Source organism: Fringilla coelebs (genome assembly GCF_963513975.1).
Source record: "Fringilla coelebs genome assembly, chromosome: 7".
NCBI lineage: Eukaryota > Metazoa > Chordata > Aves > Passeriformes > Fringillidae > Fringilla > Fringilla coelebs.
In genome coordinates, this window is record NC_140035.1 from 15878498 (window position 1) to 15897088 (window position 18591).

General features: G+C 61.9%; 2 protein-coding genes across 3 annotated transcripts in view; both read left to right on the forward strand.

Moving 5' to 3' along the window:
- Positions 1 to 855: 855 nt before the first annotated feature.
- On the forward strand, positions 856 to 6253 carry DES (desmin). Its single transcript, XM_084208947.1, has 9 exons — positions 856 to 1491; positions 2940 to 3000; positions 3176 to 3271; positions 3361 to 3522; positions 3609 to 3734; positions 4424 to 4644; positions 4779 to 4828; positions 5110 to 5192; positions 5307 to 6253. The coding sequence occupies exons 1-9, from the start codon at positions 941 to 943 to the stop codon at positions 5346 to 5348; spliced, it is 1392 nt and encodes a 463-aa protein (XP_084065073.1). The 5' UTR covers positions 856 to 940; the 3' UTR covers positions 5349 to 6253.
- A 1971-nt stretch (positions 6254 to 8224) lies between these two features.
- The window catches only part of SPEG (striated muscle enriched protein kinase), a 38742-nt gene continuing 28375 nt past the window's right edge, over positions 8225 to 18591 (forward strand). For both annotated transcript variants that reach the window (XM_084209330.1, XM_084209331.1), the window contains exon 1: positions 8225 to 9064. In XM_084209330.1, coding sequence (XP_084065456.1) covers positions 8656 to 9064 — 409 coding nt within the window. In that variant the 5' untranslated portion in view covers positions 8225 to 8655. The remainder of the gene's footprint in view (positions 9065 to 18591) is intronic.

Genomic DNA, 18591 nt, shown 5'->3' on the forward strand with positions numbered 1-18591 from the left:
GGCTCTCCACACGCCTGGAGCAAGAAGGGTTAACAGAGTGCCTCCCCCACTATAAATACCACGTTTGTATGTCCCACACCCCACGAGTATGAGCTGGGAAGGCTATTTTGGTTGAGTGCCTGCTGCTTTGGGAATGTGCCGGAGCGAGGACAGGGGCTGACGTCACCGTCACTGGGGCTCGGACCCAGCACCTGCTCGGGGTCACTCAGCAGCACTCCAGAAGCACCCAGACCCTGGCCAGTGCTCAGCCCCCCATGTCAGAAAGAAGGTTTGGGTGGTGGGTCAGTCGAAGCACACTCAGGGCAGAGGTGCCCCCGCATCAGCCCCTCTCCAGGCCCTTCCTTTCTCACTTTCTGGATGGGAGTCTGGCCCCACATGGAGACCTGAGCCTGGCACTCTTATCAGGAGGTCGGTCAGGGCATCATCAGGGCCGTTTGGGGTGCTCAAGACCAATTTGGGGACCACAGCTACATGGCATGGGGTTTGGCTCAAGGGGGTCAAGTGACGCTGTGAAGGTTCCCTTCTTTCCCTTCATGGCGTCAGCCTAGGCTCTCTGTCTGTCTGTCCGGGCCCCCTTTGGGTGGCACTACATCCTGACAGGAGATTCACCACCCGTCTGCCCCGCTTCCTCCCCTCGCACCCCCAGGGACGGGGCAGAGCAGGGGGGGCCGGTGTCGAGGCCTCCCAGGGAACTCCGGGGGTGCCCAGGGCTCCTCGTCTGCCGGGGGGTGTGTGCAGGTGAGGGCCAGTGGGCGGGGGCTGCCGGCCATCCCCCCGCGGCAGCATCCCCCAGCTGCCCGGCAGCAGGAGGGGCGGGTGATGTCAGCAGGATACAAATAGCGGCGCGCGGTCCCCTCCCGACGCCTCTCCGAGCTGTGCCGGCCGCTCGCCAGCCCTCTGCCTGCTCCCTGCTCCGGCCTCGCCTCCCCACGCCGCCACCATGAGCCAGTCCTACTCCTCCAGCCAGCGGGTCTCTTCCTACCGCCGCACCTTTGGCGGCTCCCCGGTCTTCCCTCGTGCCTCCTTCGGGAGCAAGGGCAGCAGCGGCAGCTCCGTCACCTCCCGCGTCTACCAGGTGTCCCGCACCTCGGCCGTCCCCAGCCTGTCCACCTTCCGCACCACCCGCGTGACGCCGCTGCGCACCTACCAAAGCGCCTACCAGGGCTCTGGGGAGCTGCTGGACTTCAGCCTGGCTGATGCCATGAACCAGGAGTTCCTCCAGACCCGCACCAACGAGAAGGTGGAGCTGCAGGAGCTCAATGACCGTTTCGCCAACTACATCGAAAAGGTGCGCTTCCTGGAGCAGCAGAATGCCCTCATGGTGGCCGAGGTGAACCGCCTGCGGGGCAAGGAGCCCACCCGCGTGGCCGAGATGTACGAGGAGGAGCTGCGGGAGCTCCGGCGCCAGATCGACGTGCTCACCAGCCAGAGGGCTCGTGTGGAGGTTGAGCGTGACAACCTGCTTGATGACCTGCAGAAGCTCAAGCAGAAGTGAGTGGGGGGGGGGCCTGGAGAGTCCCTGTGGGCATCCATCCGTGCATCCCCATCCCTAGGGGTGGGTGGGAGCAGAGCTTGCCCAGGCAGCTCCTCAGGTGCTTTCTGCTATGCTCGTGCCTCCTGCTCGGAGCCCACCATGACCCTAGTACTCTGTCCCCCTTGACCACTTTCTGGGAAGCACCCAGAGGGTAGAGTGGCTCCCATAGCAGGGGTGTCCCCTGTGCTTTCCCCTGCAGTGAGGCTGAAGCTGGGCTGTAACCACACAGGACTGGGAGATCAAAGTGCACCTCACCCTGGGGTGCCCATCTCTGCTCACACGGGGGAGGGCTGCTGGGCCCATGGGTGAGCTGAGCTCTGTGGAATAGATGGACAGACAGATGCAGTCAAGCAGGCAGAAGTGAGGAGACGGGTAACCCAGGGAAGGTGTTCCATCAGCTCCAGACGTGAAGGAGGGAGGCGAGGAAGCAGCTGCGCTTCTGCAGGCCAGGGATGCTCCAGGCCTGCCGTGAGTGTCCATGGTGCCCTGTGAGCAGTGCGACACCCCAGAGATGCTTTGGACTTGGCTGGTGCTGGGGAAGAGAGTGGGGATTATCCACAAGGGTGGCCAGGCTGAGGGAATCCCCAGGGACTGATGTGTGTGGGGAACCTGGCAGTAGGGGCAGATACTCAAGGGGAGCTGTGTGCTCTGATGATGATCTGCAGCTTCCCTCCTGGACCCTGTGCCCTGGGGACACCATTCCCTCGGGGTGACACAGCCTGTTGCCCCTTTCTGTAACCCCAGCCACCACCACAGAGGGCCAGCACTGGGGTCCTCCCTGATGCTGGGGAGCTGGGGGTGGTGGCATGGAGGAACTCTCAGTGACAGGGGAGGAGCAGGACCCAGAACAAACGGGTGTTGGGTTTCTGCCACTCCATGTGCCAGCACCACCTGGGCTCCTCCATCTCCTCCCTGCTGCCTTTCCACTGACATGCAGCCTGCACTACTCTTCCCTTCCTTGACACAAGCCTGGATCTCCAGCCCTGACCTGAGCCTCCCCCACAGCAGTCCCGCCTCACATCCCATCCCAGAGCATTGCTGAAACCTGTCTGTGCTCCTGCTCTCCCTGGGATAGCTCAGCTGGTGGCCATGTCTTGGACTCCCTGTGTCGGATCCTGCGCTCTGTCCCCCCAGCTGCTGGTCACTCTCCCCTATAAGGGCTGGGGCAGTGTGTGTGGCACTGAGCTGACCTCATGTCTTTGTGATCTCTCTGGCGTTGACTATAATAGGGAATGGGAGGAAGAGCCCCTGGCCCCCCGCCAGTCCCCTGCTGCCTGCCGGGAACACAGGACAATCTGTTTTCTTCCTACCGGGCCATGCTGGGCTTAAGTACAGCTTGGGGGGACATCAACACGGAGGGAGAGAGCTTCCTCCAGACCCCTTAGCCTCCCTTCTCTGCCTACAGGCTGCAAGAGGAGATCCAACTGAAGGAGGAGGCTGAGAACAACCTCGCTGCATTCAGAGCTGTGAGTACCTGTCCCCTTAGTGTGGTGTGGGAGCCCTACCCTCCTTCCCACCCCCATGTCCCCCCTGCAGCCTGGCCCCAGCACCAGGGCACAGTTCCGGACACAGCTTTGCGCTTTCTAGCCCTTGTGCTCTCCCTGCAACCCCTCACTATCCCTTATCCTGTGTCCCTCCCAGGATGTGGATGCAGCCACACTAGCACGCATCGACCTGGAAAGACGTATCGAGTCCCTGCAGGAGGAGATCGCCTTCCTCAAGAAGGTGCATGAAGAGGTAGGTCAGAAGTACCACCCTTTTCCAATGGTGCTCACGGGGCAGCGAAAATGGAGTGGGTGCCCTGAGATGTCACCTTGTCCATACAGGAAATCCGGGAGCTGCAGGCACAACTGCAGGAGCAGCACATCCAGGTGGAGATGGACATCTCCAAGCCTGATTTGACAGCTGCGCTGCGGGACATCCGTGCTCAGTATGAGAGCATTGCTGCCAAGAACATCGCCGAGGCCGAGGAGTGGTACAAGTCCAAGGTGCGGGAGGCAGCGGGCTCGGGCTGGCCCCGGCGCAGCGGGTTCCACCTCGGGGGCCATCCCCACTGACCCTGCTCTCTCCCCAGGTGTCTGACCTGACGCAGGCGGCCAACAAGAACAACGACGCTCTAAGGCAGGCCAAACAGGAGATGCTGGAGTACCGGCACCAGATCCAGTCCTACACCTGCGAGATTGATGCCCTCAAGGGAACGGTGAGCTAAGGGCAGCATTGAGAAATCCCCAGCTTCCCTACAGGGACCTGCTGCTCCAAGGCTGCTCAGGGACATCTCTGGGGTGGAGGGGCTCTTCCCAGCTCTCTGAGTTGCTGCTGCAGGGGGCCTTGTACCCCACATTTGGGCTGCACCTCCCCCAGCAGTGGCCTGGGCTCCTGCAAAGTGTTTTGGCAGAGTCCTGAAATCAAAGTGCAGACTGTAAAATGTGACCCAGCCTGGGAGGCTCCAGGCAGGCGGGCGCAGGGCTCAGGGTGTCTGATTGCAGGCTGGCAAGGTGGTTGCAAACAAACAGGGCACAACAGTCCCATTCTGGCACAGTCATGGTCGCAGGAGCCAGCCAGCAGCCACCAGTGCCACCCCCAGGCAGCCATCCAGTGCTTCTGCAGCTCTCTGTGCCCTTTTGCTAGGGTAGGATGGCTTTGCTGGGGGACTTGGGCACCAGAGTGCTGGGGTTGCCCAGTGCATGCCCAGCTTGCCCCTGTGAGTCCCTGGTGCCTAGCGCTGGGCAGGTGGAGGGTTACAGCCACCCATCATGGTCCCACATCAGCTGAACCCAGCCCAGAGCTGACCACAGCTCTCCCCAGGATGCCCTGGTATCCCCAGCTCCCACCCCAGGTGACCCCTGTCTCCTCTGGGCTCCCCTCTCACTGAGCACCCCATCTCTCCAGAATGACTCGCTGATGCGGCAGATGCGGGAGATGGAGGAGCGCTTCGCAGGGGAGGCCGGTGGGTACCAGGACACCATTGCCCGCCTGGAGGAGGAGATCCGGCACCTGAAGGATGAGATGGCCCGGCACCTGCGGGAGTACCAGGACCTGCTCAATGTCAAGATGGCCCTGGATGTGGAGATTGCCACATACCGCAAGCTGCTGGAGGGAGAGGAGAACCGGTGAGTGGAAGGGGGGGCGGGACATACTGGGGGGACTGGCAGGGTCAGTGCTTTTTTGGGGTTCCAGCTTTATGAGGACACACCTGAGGGCTAGGGCTGGCTGGAACTAAGCTTTCCCCTCTGTTTTCCCACAGGATCAGCATTCCCATGCATCAGACCTTCGCTTCTGCACTCAATTTCCGAGGTGAGTTTCACTCCATGAGGAGGGGGACCTGGGATGAGTCCCCTGTGTTCCCCACTTTTGGGGCAAATGTCCCTCCTGGGGGGGTTGTAGCCAGTCTGATAGGCTGAGGACACACAGGTGCCACAGAGAGCCCCTGGTATGGGGCACTTGTTAGGGTGTTGCTGTGAGCTGAGGGGGGGTTAAACCAAGGCTGCTGAAACTCCTCGGTGACCCCAGCCCCACGGCTGTGTCCCCATACCACGTGTCCCTGTGGTGCCATCCTCTGTGTCCTCCCCCTGCAGAGACCAGCCCAGAGCAGCGGGGCTCCGAGGTGCACACCAAAAAGACCGTGATGATCAAAACCATCGAAACCCGTGATGGGGAGGTGAGTGCAGGGTGGCTCTGGAGGGTGCTTGGGAGGCAGGGGACGGTGCCTGCTCCCGCACCCGGGGCTCTGGTGCGGCACGGCATGGCGTCTCACGGTGCCTCTCTCCCACAGGTGGTGAGCGAGGCGACTCAGCAACAGCATGAAGTGCTGTAGAGGAGGCTGCTCCAGCAGCCCACTGGCACCTTCTGTCCCTGCCTCCGTCCCTCCGCCATGCCACCCTCCTGCCCCCCAGCTCGCCTCTCGGCGCTCCCCCGGCACTGCCTGAGGAGTCTCCCCCATGCAGCTGCCTCTGGGCCCCCCGCACCCCCTGGGCTCTCTCCTCCGGCTTCTAAAGGCTCGCTCTGCTTTCGCAGCTTCGCAGCAGCAACGCCAGCGTCAGGATCAGGCCAGGGCCGGGGGGCGGCAGGAGGGAGGGACGGGACAGGTGGCAGGGGCTGGGGGGAGCAGGTGGTGGCCTGGGCCAGCTCCACGGAGAGCCGGACGGTCCCAGCAGCGGGTTCTGGATCCCCCCAGAGTCCCCTTCCCACCCTGGGCACAGACTTGGGGCTCATCCCACACGAGTGGGGACCCATCCCCCTCCACCGGCACCGCCGGCCGCCCTGGAGCTGGCACTTCTCCAGGTGCACGGCGGCGATGCTAGGGATGGGGAGAAGCTAGGCATGGTCTGGGCTGAGCCCCCTGTTCTCTGCCCAGCTCAGAGAGGGGGGCCCCAGCCTGCGTGTCCCCCCCAGCCCAGGGGGGCTCGGGCCCTTCGCTCCCCCCGGCCCCAGAGGCAGCCCCGTGGGGCAGAGGAGGGCAGTGCCCGCCCCTCCCCGTGGCGGGGACCCCCGGCAGCAGGAGGCTGCGCGGGGCCAGGCTCATGAGCCGAGAGGGTACCCGTAGGTGGACACAGGAGAGAGGAGGAGTGAGTGAACGGGAGAGAGGAGGGAGAGGATGAGAGGAGCCGGAGAGAGGCCCGGGGGGCCAGGGCAGGCATCCCCAACCCTTGCCCCAACGCACCCCCACCCCACCACGTGTATGAGACTCTTCAGGCGGCTGAAATAAACAGCGGAGCATCACCCTGTCGTCTCAGTGCATCTCTGGGGCAGAGAGGTGAAAGGGTGGTGGGGAGGCAGCACCTGGGGGAGGCATCACAAGGGCCAGGTGGATGGATGAGCCAGCAGCTCTTTGGGCTGTCTCCTCCCTAGGCTGCTGGGCCCCCTAAAAGCTTTGTGTCTCTCACACTGAAGGTTCTCGAGCATTTTGCTGCCCGAGGTGGCGGGTTTCCCAGTTGCACTGGCTGGGAAAGTCCTGTTGGGACAGGCAACAGTGACAGCTAAGCCCCAAGTGGGTACAAAGGGGCTCTGGGTGGTGGTCCTGTGTCTCCCACACACACCCAGGGTCACATACCGTGTCCTGGTAGCTCAGCTCCACAGCCACCTCCTTTATACCCCCATTTGGAACCTACCCAAATCCACATCTGCCTTGGACTTTTCCAAGCCCCTCCAAGTGTCACCAACCAGCAAGCAGAGCCATCCTCATCCCTAAGTGTCCTACATCCTGTGAGCATCAGAGCCACCACCTTGTGCTTGCATCCCAGGCTCAGCCTCCAGCCTCAGCCTGCCAACACCATATGCCCCTCTCCCTGGGCTCAGGTTGCAGGCATCTTGGCCTCAGCTCCTTCATCCCAGCAATGGGGGATGCTGCAATGGAGCCCAGAGCCGAGCATCCCATGTGGGAGAGCAGTTCAGGATTGCTCTGCCCTGGGAGATGTTGGAGGGTCCACAAAACTCTCCCAGGCAGCAGATGCCAGGGGGGCAGTGGGCTTGGCACAGGGTGATGTTTTAGGGACAAGGCATGTGCTACTGCCAGCAGTGGGGAATGGTCCGGGGATGTCCCTGATGGAGAGGCCAGCGTGGCAAACCCCAGCTGGGAGGTGTTGGATCTCAAGGGATATCTCCAGCAGGTGGCCCTGTGACATCGTGGACAGTCCCCAGACTGCCTTGGGTGGGGATGACACCTCTCCCCCTGGCGGCCCAGGCTGGCTGCGCCAGAGTTCAGCCCCTCGGGGCAGGCTGGGGACAAAGCATTCCTTTCCCTGCAGGGCAGGGAAGAGGCCCCTGGGCCTCTTCTGGGGCTGGCTCTGCCGCTCTGCAGCCAAGCTGTGGGTCTAGCAAGGCATCCCACTCCACTGTGCCCCAGCCATCCAAGCTGGGAAATCCTGGGATTTTCTCCTTGCTGGTGATGCTCCACTGATGCTGGCACCCTTAGGCTGGTGGCAGTGGGCTGTGCCAAAGCCGCCGGGGCTGGCCTGCAGCTGGGAAGCGCCGTGTCGTGTCGCTGGCCTCCTGCTCAAGCAGATTTACGGCCCCTGGCGAGGCGGCTGCGGCCAGGTGCCGAGGCTGCCGTGGCTCCAGGAGATGGGGAAGCCCTGTCATGCCCAGGGATGGCCAGGCAGCATCTGGCACAGACCGTGCCTGACTGCTCGCTGCCCGGAGCCCGCCGTGTGGTAGCTCCCACAGGATGCCCCAAGGCCGAGCAGCTCTAGCAGGGCCGGTGGGAGCCACACTGCCCAGGGCAGAGGCAGGGGCCCAGTGAGAGGATCGGAGTCTTGCTGTGTTTGCAGCCTTCCGGGCAGGGAGGATTTGCGGTGGTCAGGGATGCTGGGAGCCCCACCTCTGCTGTCTGCTGGGAACGGAGCTAAGGGGCCCTGAAGGGCTGGCTCCTGCCCCGGGTCTTGCGTTGCAGGAAGCATGACGGTGTCCTTTCCCTCCACATGCCGTCAGGGTCTCTCTCTGCCCCGATCCAATGACACTGCCGGAGAAGGGGAAGCGGGGGAGGAAGGCAGGGTCCCCCCCGAGCCTCTCAGCTAATATGGAAAGGTGTTGGCCCTTTTCTATCTTTGCAAGTGGAGCTGGGCTGCAGGGACGGGGCAGCAGGCGCAGAGAGGGGGAGCCCAGCCAAGGAATGTGACATATCAGAGGCAGCTGCCACTTCAGGAGAGGGGGCAGAGGGAGCGCAGCTCGCCGGGGGCTGCGCGGGACGGGACGGGCCGGGTGAGGGGGGGGACGCCACGGCCCCAGCACGGGGACGGCTCAGCGAGCGGGCAGCACCCGCGGGACTCGCACCCGGGCCGGCGAGGAGCAGGTGCCGAGGCGCTGGGCGGGCTTGGGGCTGCAGTAGAGCGCGGGGTGTGAGTGCCACACTGCACCGGGTGCTTGGTGAGTGGCGGCTGGGCGAGCAGGAACCCGAGTCCCAGCCTAAATATAGTCCCTCGCTTGCCCACAGTGCTGCGACCTTTGGGGCTGCAGCGTGTGGGGGGACCGAACCGGAGGGTATTCGGACTGGGGGGTCGCCACTGCCCCAGCGTCCCAGTCAGGCACCCGGCACCCCCAGACTGCAAGGCAGGGGGAGAAGAAGGGCACAACGTGCGGGTTTGGGGTGACAGGGGTCGCGGGTGGTGGTGGGGGAGCTGCAGACCATGCACCGGGCGCAGGGACGCAGCGGCACGAGTAGGGCTGCTGCGGAGCCTCGGGCAGCCCCGCCGAGCCCTGGCATCCCCCCGAAGCGCGCCAAGGTCACAGCAGAGCCGGGGCCGCCCCAGGAGGGCTCAGCTCGCCCGGCAGCACCGAGTTTTGTGAGGAAACTGAAGAATGCAGCGATCGGCACCGGCTGTGACATCCGGCTGCGAGTGGTGGTGGTGGGCAACCCCCGGCCCAGCCTCCGCTGGTACCGAAACGAGGAGCAGCTGGCCCAGGGTGGGGAGGAGTATGGCACCCTCTGGATCCGGGACAGCAAGAAGGAGGATGCCGGTGTGTACACGTGCGTCGCTGAGAATGAGCAGGGGGAGGCCATGACCAGTGCTGTGTTGGCCATCATTGACATGGAAGGTAAGGGTGACGTGGCCACCAGCAGGGCCATGCTGGCACAGACCTTGGCACGGGTTTGCTGAGCGTGGCAGCAGTGTTTGCAGGCTCTTGCTGCAGTGCATGCCCTAGGGCCAGACAGGGCTGCCGGGCTTTGCTGTGCCCACCCTGCTGCCGGCTGGGGTGCCCGGTGCCGGCAGCACTGGGGTGGCTCTCCAGCCTGGAGCGAGCATGTGGCTGCAGTACCCGCTGCCAGGCCAGGCTGGGTGCCAGGACTGGGCACAGCAGTGTTGGGAGCATGTGATGCCAAGCCTGCTTGGGGCAGGAGGAGAGAGAGAGAAAAGAGAGAGAAGAGAGAGAGAGAGATGGGGATTGGGCACATGGTACTGGTGGTACCACCCACCAGAGTCACCAACAAGGTCCTCAGCACCCCCCACCAGCTGCCCACGGGCAGAACTCCCGTAGGGTCACCATAACAGCTTTCGCAGGCATTGGAAATGCACTGAGTGAACTGGAAAGCCGATGGGGATAGGAGGAGGACCCTAATGTGAGAGGTGGGGCTGACAAGTAGGTGGAGCCTGTGCCCCTTCGATGTGCTAGACCGGGTAGTTAACTAGCCAAGGCAAATTAACAAGCATTTGCTCATCCTAGTGGCAGCTCCTCTGCTCATCACCATCACCCCTGGGTGTAGCAGTCAGAGAGGGAGTGCATGGGGGCTGCTGCCCTTGCATGGGTGGGCTTCATCCTGCAGGTTTGGGGCTCAGCCCCCTCTGCCTCATCACTGTGGAATCATGCAATCATAGAGTTATTTATGTTGGAAAAGACCTCTAAGATGATCAATCCAACCCTTAACCCAGCACTGCCAAGCCTACTGTTAAATCATGTCCCTAAGTGCCACATATGCATGTTTTCTGACTATCCAGTGATGGTGACTCCACCACTTCCCTGGCCATTCTGTTCCAGTACTTGATAACCCTTTTGGTGAACAAATTCTTCCTCGTGGAGGATGGATACCCCCTCCCAAGGACACTGAAGGCCTCAGTGTTGGGGAGTGTGGAGGCGGGTGGCACTGTGCTGAGATGTGAGATGTACTGTCTGCATGGGACAGTGAGGATGGGGAGTGAGGGAAGCAACACTGAGCCCTAAGGCTCCAGGGAAGGAGCTGCACCTGGGACTGCAGCACAGGAGGCACACCAGAGATGCTGCGCCTTGAGCAGGGGGCTGGATGACTGTGGCAGGTCAGAAGGAGCCTTCCCAATGCTGAAGGCGAGCACTGAGCCAGGAGTCTGGAGAAGTGGTGTTTGGAGGATGGAGGAAGGTTTATATGCAGGTCATGAGCCTGGTGGGATAGCAGGAGGAGCAGAGGAGTGTGCAGCAGGGGTTCTGCCCTGCAGTGAGTCTGTGTGGAGTCACTGTGCATCACACAGCGGTCCTTTGGGGACCATGCACCTTTGGTGCAGTTGGGTGTGGGGTGAAGTGTGTGCAGAATGGGAGACACGCACTGCCCCGGGGAGGGGCAGACTGTCCTGGGCAGACAGCAGCTGGGTCACCCTGTTTCCATGCTCTGGTGTGCAGCTGCACCGCTCTGTGGCCACACCAGTCTGGGCCCCACTGCTGCTGCCCAGCTCCAGCACAGTCTGATTTCCCCAGGTGCCCGTTCCCGTTGTGCTGACGCACTCTTCCCTGCTCCCAATTCCCAGCTGCCAGCCCTCACCACCGCCTTTCTGGGGCAGCTGAGGGAGGGACTGAGCAGCCAGGATTGCCTAACCTGCAGTGTGAATGTCACCCTTGGGCACTCCTCCCAGCAGGCTCTTGGCCATGGATGCCCCACCATTGAGCAAACAGCCTCCCAAAAAGGCATCCCTGGGCCAGAGACGCCTCTGGAGATGTGCAGGCTCTGGGGCACTGGGTTGAGCGAGGAGCAGGACAGCCCCTGGTGTGGCTTTGTCACAGTGGTGGCACAGAGCTGTCTTTGTGGTGTGCTGTGGCAGTGCCAAGAGAGTGCCACATCCTGCCAGGTGCTGGACAGGTCTCCAGGGATCACGGAAGTTCCACTCATAGCTCTGCCATCCTTGTACTGGGAAGGGACACCCCATCCTTGTTCCCTGGGGCACTCTGAGCTAGATCATAAACCACTTCTAGGGCAAGAGGGATGTGTGCAGGGTGCCCAAGCAGGATAAAGTCTTTCTCTGGACTTGGCATCCCAGGCCCCTATGTCTGGAGGCATTGGAATGCCCTTGCTCCATTGGCAAGATCGGCTCTTTCTCTGGACTTGGGGTCCTGGTTCTCTGTGTCTGGAGGTGTTGTGTTGTCCTTGCTCCATCTGCCTCTCTCTGGTAGTGGGCTCTGGTGGGCACAGAGCCCCTTTTCTCCCTGGTGCACTGCCAGGCTGAAGATCTCTGTGGGGCCAGGACTGGTTCTCCCCAGGGTGGCTCAGGTTCCTGCTGGTGGCCTGGGGGGGCTCCATGCTGCCTGTCTCTGTACTCAAGCTGGGGAGCTCCTTCTGCACCAGCTCAGCAGTCCCCCTTGCTCACACAAGCCCGATTTAGCTTCTCTAATCTCTTGCCCTGAATCTGTCGCTCCACCCCACTAATGATTTTCTCCTGCTCTTCTCCCAGGTTCCCTGAGTGCGTCAGTGCTCACTGAGGGGAGTGGGGAGAGCATGTGTGGGGCTGGCCAGGCTGGTGCAGGCACTTCCAGGGGCACACCATGCCCACTGCCCCACGCTGTTCCCCCATGTCCCGCTGCACTGCCCCTCTCTTGCTGCAGGCTCTCCCTGTGCCCCAGCTCCATAGGTGCAGGTAGAGTGCATTGACCCTTCTCCCACAACCACCAGGCCGGTCCAGGGGCTTCCCAGGTTCACCCAGGGAACCTCTAGATCCTTCCAGAGAGCCCTGGCCCCTACCATAGCTCCATTGCTCCTGGACTTGCTAAAGCCGTTATCACCTCTCAGCTGCATCTCCTGAATTTTTTCCCTGTAAACTGGATTAAATCACCTCTTAAGAACCCGAGCTAATCTCCTTTTAGAGCCCAGCCCTCGTTCACTGTGCCAGCACTGCCTGATCCTCCCCACCCAGGCTGCCTCTCATTTCAAGGTTGGATGTGTCCATCTTGGGTTCCCAGTGCAGGGCCTTGCTCCATTCGCCTCCACCTGCACTCAGCAATCAAACTGTCTTGGAGCCTTCCCTCTGTCCAGGAAACAGCCTGCACCTGCCTGGATTTGGGGCAGGAAAGGGGGCAGAGACTTCCTGTGTGTGGTGGCCCTGCACAAACCCTTGCTGTGCGAGGAGTTGCAGCGGGGGGACGTTGGCATCATTTTCAGCTGATGGTGCATGGCAGTGGCAATGGAGCCCACTGGGGATGGCTGTGCTGACAGCGTCCCTGGTGGCTCAGCATCTCTGGCCATTTATCTCAGTGCCTAATTTTAGTCCCTTAGTTTGCAGCACTGTGCCTGTGTTTAATGCCAGCTGCCCCAGAGTGGCTCCCACCTCTGCCCCCATCCACCTGGGCAGGGGTCTGGTGTGGTGCCCACGTGTGCCAGATTCTCATCCCAGGGTCTGTCAGAGCGAGACGTCTGCCCCCGGTGAGCGGGGCGGTGAGTGCAGCTGTCCAGTCAGTCACCTCCACCCCTGCCCTCTCGCCTGCTGCTGGAGGGTTATTTTTGCTGAGGAATGTGCCATCCCCTCGGATTCTGGCAGCCTGCAGGGCTTGTGTTACAGGCAAGAGGCCGAAACCCAGGCCTGCAGTTGGGTAAATATAGCACCAATATTCGGGACTGCATGAGGGGACGACAGCCTCTTCCTCCTTCCAGGGCTGCCATCACTCCCATTGCCCTTCCTGACACCAGGTTGCTGGAAGGGGCTGGTTGCTTCCACCCTGCTGCCTGCACTCTTGCCTGCTTTCCCCCACAGCATGCAGCCCCTCTCCCAGCTGAGGGGTATGCCAGAGGTTGGCAGGCCAGGGATGTAATGCCTTGTGCCATCCTGCTCCATGCCCAGACGCCCAAGGTCACATTGCTGCTTTGCATCCCTGCGTTCTCTGCCTGCAGTGAGCGCTGTGTGCTCGGGCATCCTTGTGGCAGCAAAGGGAGGCAAAGCTGGAGACGGCACTGGGGTGTCCCAGCCCCTGGGAGGGGGGGGACAGCACAGCACTGCTCCTCCACAGGCTCACAAGGATTCTGTGGCACTGCCCTGCTGGGTGACAAGGGACATTCCGCTGCTGGATTTATTTTCCCTGGGGGCAGAGCTACGGAAGGTGCCCACCCACCCAGGCTCCCAGCACAACCCCACCTCCCGCCGACCATCCCCAGCAGCTCCAGGAGGTGCGAACGCATGAAAGATTCATGGCCAGACCTCCTCCTACTCGCGACGCCGCATGCACACACCACCATCAATTATTCAAGCACCGAGACAAGGGGCTGCTGCTGGGACCAGGGGCAGGGGGCTGGTGCCAGGCCAGAGCTGTGGGAACCGACAGGATCGGTGCAGGGCAGTCGGGAGGCCAGCAAGGCGTGGAGGGCTGTGGCTCTTGGAAAGGTGGAAATGATGTTGCAGTTTGAGCAAGTGTTTGCTGTCTGCTTTGCTCGGGGCTGATGTGTGTCCAGCAGGCAAAGCTGGAGCTGGGTGGCAGTGGGGCCACCTGCTCCAGGTCTGCTTCTTGTCAATGCCACAGCTGCACTGGCTGCCATTCTCTGTCCTAGGTCCCTGACCTGCAGAGGAGCAGGGCATTGCCAGGGCTGCCTCTGGGCTGGGGCAGGGCAGAAGGGCAGCCCTAGGTGCAGGTGACCATCACCTCCCATAGGACACTTTCTGCTGTGACTTTTGGTACCTGCAATAGGCACAGCCTCTTGGAGGTGACCCAGCTATTCCCAGAGGTTCAGTGTCTCTGGGACAGCACAGAGTCAGTCCTGAAGCTTTTGCTGAGGGATGGCCGCAGAGTCACAGTTGCTGGGAAGAGCTGTGTGCCCAACTAGCCAGGAGCTGTGACCAATGGGCAGCAGATGTGGGATAGTTGGAGGATATACAAGTGACTGTGTTTTGGCTGGACAAAGGTGGTCCTCCCTGGGGCCAGACCTGAGGCTGTCCTTGTGGGTGCTTTGGTGACAGCATCCTCACCCTGGCACCACTGTGTGACACATCCAAGCCTTGGTGCTTCTTCCCAGCATCCCTGATGAGTATTTTAATCCCACTTGAGTGTGAAAAGAATGCACAGGCTGTGTGTCTGCAGCAGGAGCACAGGCATGCACAGATAGGGTGAGAGTACCTGGCAGGGAAGCCTGGGTGCAGGTACCCTGACACACACGAGCCCCACTGTTCACCTCTTTACCTAGCTCTGGCTCAAGGGTACCCATTTCTGTCCCCACCCAGGGCTGGTGGCGGGCAGCAGAGACCTCTGTCTCTGACAGGAGATTCCCTTTATGCCAGCTGTAGCATTTGTAGGACTTGTCTGACGTGCAGGGTCTCCACGGAAACCCCGCAGCATCACTCGAATTGTGGGACTGACAGAAATGTTGTATAAACAGCTCCTTTTGTACTGGGTAATTTGCAAGTTATTATGGAGCCATGAAAAGCCTCACGTTTGGAGTCATGAGCTGGGAGGGGAAGTAGAGAAAAGCTACCAGGGCTGCCAGGCACCATGGGGAGCGTGATGCCTGTGAGCAGCTCCTTGTGAAGCAGCTGGCTCCCCAGGGGACAGGTGAGCAGCGTGGGGACAAGCACCGGGTGGGGAGGCCTCCAGCAGTGTCCCCATGGATGCTCTGCAGTGGGAAGGGGCAGCTCAAACAGAGGTGAGGCCAGGACCTTGGCAGCCTCTCCAAGGGCCTGGAAAGGGGGCTGGTGAATGCTGCAGGGCTTGGGGAGTTGATGAGGGAAGGTATTGAGCTATGGGGCACCAAGAGCTGTGAGGGGCATGGCACGCAAGACAGGATCTGCTGGGGCTGTGAGGCTGGGAGTGCCCCTCTAGCTTATTTGTAGCATCACCCAGAAAACTGGGACAGGCAGCAGGGCTCAGGATGGTCAGCTGGGAAAGGTGTGCCAGCACCCCAGGAGCACTTATAGGTCTTAATGTCCCTGTCCAGCCTCAGTGGGGACTGCCCTACATCCCAGGAGCCCCATCACAGCTCAGTCCTGCTCTGAGCTGTGCGGTGGGTCCTCACCTCAGCAGGAAGGGTGATCCCCTGTGTGTCATGCCACATGGACAGGGACAGCAGTCTACCTTCCCAGCTCAAGCTTGTGTCTCCATCAGCCACAAAGCAGTGATGCTACGACGGGGCTGAGCAGCCCAGCCCTGCAGACCCATGTGGGTCCTGAGGCACCCAGGGGGCAGGGTACAAGGTTTCTCTCGGCAGCAGCACTGGGACTGGAGGCTGTGTGGTTTGCCAGGGGAATTGATGTGAAGCACTATGCCCATATTAACTAACTCCTGTCCACGTACAGTTGTGCTGTGACCCACACCCGTGTCTTGGCAAGGGGATCTTTCTGCATTACCGATGCCTGGGGGATGTGGGGGACTGAGAAGAGGCTGGCAGAGTGATGGTGAGCCTGCATCCTGGCTGGGCAGTGCCATGGCACACTGCAAACCTGCTGCTGGGTGCAGGCTTGTGGCAGCTGTGGCACTGAGTCTGCCCTGTTTGAAAGCACTTTGGGGACAGCACACAGAGTGCTGCTGTGTTGTGTTGATTCCATCCCAGCTGGTCTGCATGCGGGGGCTGTGATGGGGGAGCTGTGTCCTAAGAGAGGAGTGCAACCCCTGTCCTGGGCAGTGGGGCAGGATGGACAGGTCACAGGGGACAGTGGTACAGCTGCACGGCCTGGCAGGGGGCTCGGACCCCTGCCTGCCGTGTAGACAAAGCCAGAGGCGGAGAAACCCCGTACCCGCCTCAGACACGCCCCCTCCCTCCCCTCTACGACGGTGGCCCTCGCCCCCCACCACCTGTGCCCTGCCTGTCCCCCACCGCTGTCACTGTGTGCCAGGGCTGGCGGGGAGGCGGAGGCGGAGGCAGGCGGGGGAAGGATGGAGGGAGGAGCACTCCAGTGATGCTTCATGCTCACAGCTCCAGCCCTCCCGAGAGCCCAACCTGGCGAGCCCCTTCCCCTCCCTCCACCGCTCCCGGCTGCCGGTGGTGAAGGATGCTCGGAGCATCGCTTGCTGCCGCGGCGTGCTGACAGCGGGGACCCCGCCGGGAGCGGGCTGCCGTCCTGCCGGGCCTGAGTCCGTGTCACCGGGCCAGCAGGGCTCTGCAGAAGCATGAAGAAGATCTGGGTGAAGAAGCGTTTCCAGGTAAGGACTCCAAGCTGCCGTGCCGGCGGGTGCCGGGAGAAGGGAGCAGTGCCGAGAGCGGCTGGGGATGGGAATGGATGCTGATGGAGACGGGAATTGGGATGCGAATAAGGACGGTGATGGGAGTGTCCCTCCAGCCCTTCCGTCGCCCCCTGGGGCTCCCCAGGGCTTTGCACAGCTCCAGCTTCAGCCCCGCTTGCAGAGCTGCCGGCTGCTCGCCTGGCCTCGCCAGCCCGGGCATGAGGGGCAGAGGGCAGGGGCTCAGCACCTCCTGTGCCAACACCCGGGCTGGGACTCCCGCCGGGGCTTTCCCCAGGCCCCTCTGTTCCCTCTGGAGTCGGGGCAGCAAATGGAGGCTGCTGCATGGCTCCCCCAGCCCCGCTGCCGGTGGTCACGGAGCTGGAGACGAGGCTTTGCATGCGTCATCCCCTCCGCGTCAGGAGCATGCCTGGCACAGGCACGGCTCCTTCGCGGGCCCGCCGCACGCTCCGCTGCCGAGCAAGGAACAAGGACGTCACTTGGCCTCAGCGGGGGGTGGAGGATGGGGAGCACACTTCCATGAAGCCCCCCGCCCCCGATTCCCGGGGCACACGAGCCCGATGCGGACGCACAGCCTCCCCGCTGTCACTCTGCCTGGTGGCCCGGAGGGGACTGGGAAGGGGCTGACACGCGCAGCACCTTCCCAGGGGTGGAAGATTCGCCATGGGACACAGGTCCCTAGGGAGAGAAGGTGCTGAGGGTCCCTCTGGGGCAGGGTGGTTTGCCCAGCCTGACTGCCCCTTCTGCATTTGGGGGCAGCAAGTCCAGGGGTTTGCTCGTGTGGCAGGGCAGGGTCCTGCAGCGCTGGCTGAGCATGGGAGGGGTATCAGAACAGCCTCAGAGGCTGTCTCTCTGCACCAGGCACGTTACTCACTCCCTCCCCACCTCATTCCATCCCTGCTCCTGTCTGCCTGTCTCACACAATAGGCAGCAGTGCCATGTGGTGCTGGGTTCCACGTGCTAGGTGGTGGCAAGCTCCACGGTCCCAGGAGATCCTTCACGCCCTGTAGGCCCCATGGCCATGGTGAGAGATGCCCCATGCCTGGGCCAGCACAGGATCCCAGCCTGGGCAGGTGGATCCACTTCTGGCATAGGGGAAGGAAACACCTCCAGGTCTCACCCAGCTGCCTCGTAGTATGGGGCTGAAGCTGGGTGTGGATCCCAGCCAGCTCTTCTCTCTACTCCAGGCTGGGTGGCACAGAGTGTGCTCCTGGGGCTCCTCCACCCCTTTTCCCAACATGCAAATGAAATCCCACGCAGGAGGATTACCCCCACTCTCTCTCTGTCCCCTTTGTGCAGACTCTGATCCCACACCAAGCCCTGAGCTGCTTCTGCCCCCTTTCCATCTCCTGGCCTGGGGCTGACCCTGCATCACTCAGCACTTGCTCCCTAGTGGGCTGCAGGTGGATGCTGTGCTTGAGGTGGGTCCAGTCTGTGAGGTGCCCTGATCCTACAAGGTACCCTGATCCCTCAGGGTGCCCTGATCCTGCAGGGACCTGTTGAGAGGTGAAGGGGAGGGGGCTCAGCCCCTCTGTAGCTCTGGGCAACGCAGCCCAGCTCTCTGGGTACACTCACCATATTTGATGGGGAGCCGATGGCGCCTGTCCCCGGGGAAGCCACAAGAGTACCCGATAATGGCACTCAATTGCATTTTCATTTTTTAATGGGGGAATTATCCGCCGATGGTGCAGTTAATCACTCATCTTTCCCTGGCCTGGAAGATGGGCTGCCAGCCAGAACCAGCAGAGTCAGCCGAGAAGGGGAGGTGAAGCCTGGCTCAGCCTGAATACAAATGTGTCTCGTGCAGCTGCTGCCCTCTGACCAGCACTGCATGCAGGCAGGGGAGTTCATGGGAACCTGAGTGCTGCCCATATGCAGGGTCTGCCACTGCAGTGGCAGAAGCTTTGGGGCTTGTGAAATGAGCCTGCTGCCCTTCAAGGGCAACTAGCTGCTTGCCATGCTTGGCTGTCCATCCCTGGTGGCTGTCTGTCCCTGGGGTCTGGCTGTCCGTGACCTGCTTGGGGGCTGGAGGGATGGGGGGGCTGGTGGAGAGAAGGGCTTCGAGAGAGTTGGGTGTCCAGCCCTGGGCTCTCCACTGGGGAGACAGGACATGGGCCACCAGTGTCCTGGGGAGACCCCGTCACCCAGACTGGCTGGGAAGGATGCTCAGTCCTGGCAGCCCAACCCTGCCTGTCTGCACTCCACATTCCCACTCCTGCCTGCCTTGGAGATCA

Excerpts from the sequence above, each read along its gene's own strand:
- DES (XM_084208947.1), top strand. The coding sequence starts at position 941 with ATGAGCCAGTCCTACTCCTCCAGCCAGCGGGTCTCTTCCTACCGCCGC. Across the intron at positions 1,492-2,939 it reads CTGCAGAAGCTCAAGCAGAA|GCTGCAAGAGGAGATCCAAC; the intron begins GTGAGTGGGGGG and ends CTCTGCCTACAG. Across the intron at positions 4,829-5,109 it reads TTCTGCACTCAATTTCCGAG|AGACCAGCCCAGAGCAGCGG; the intron begins GTGAGTTTCACT and ends CTCCCCCTGCAG.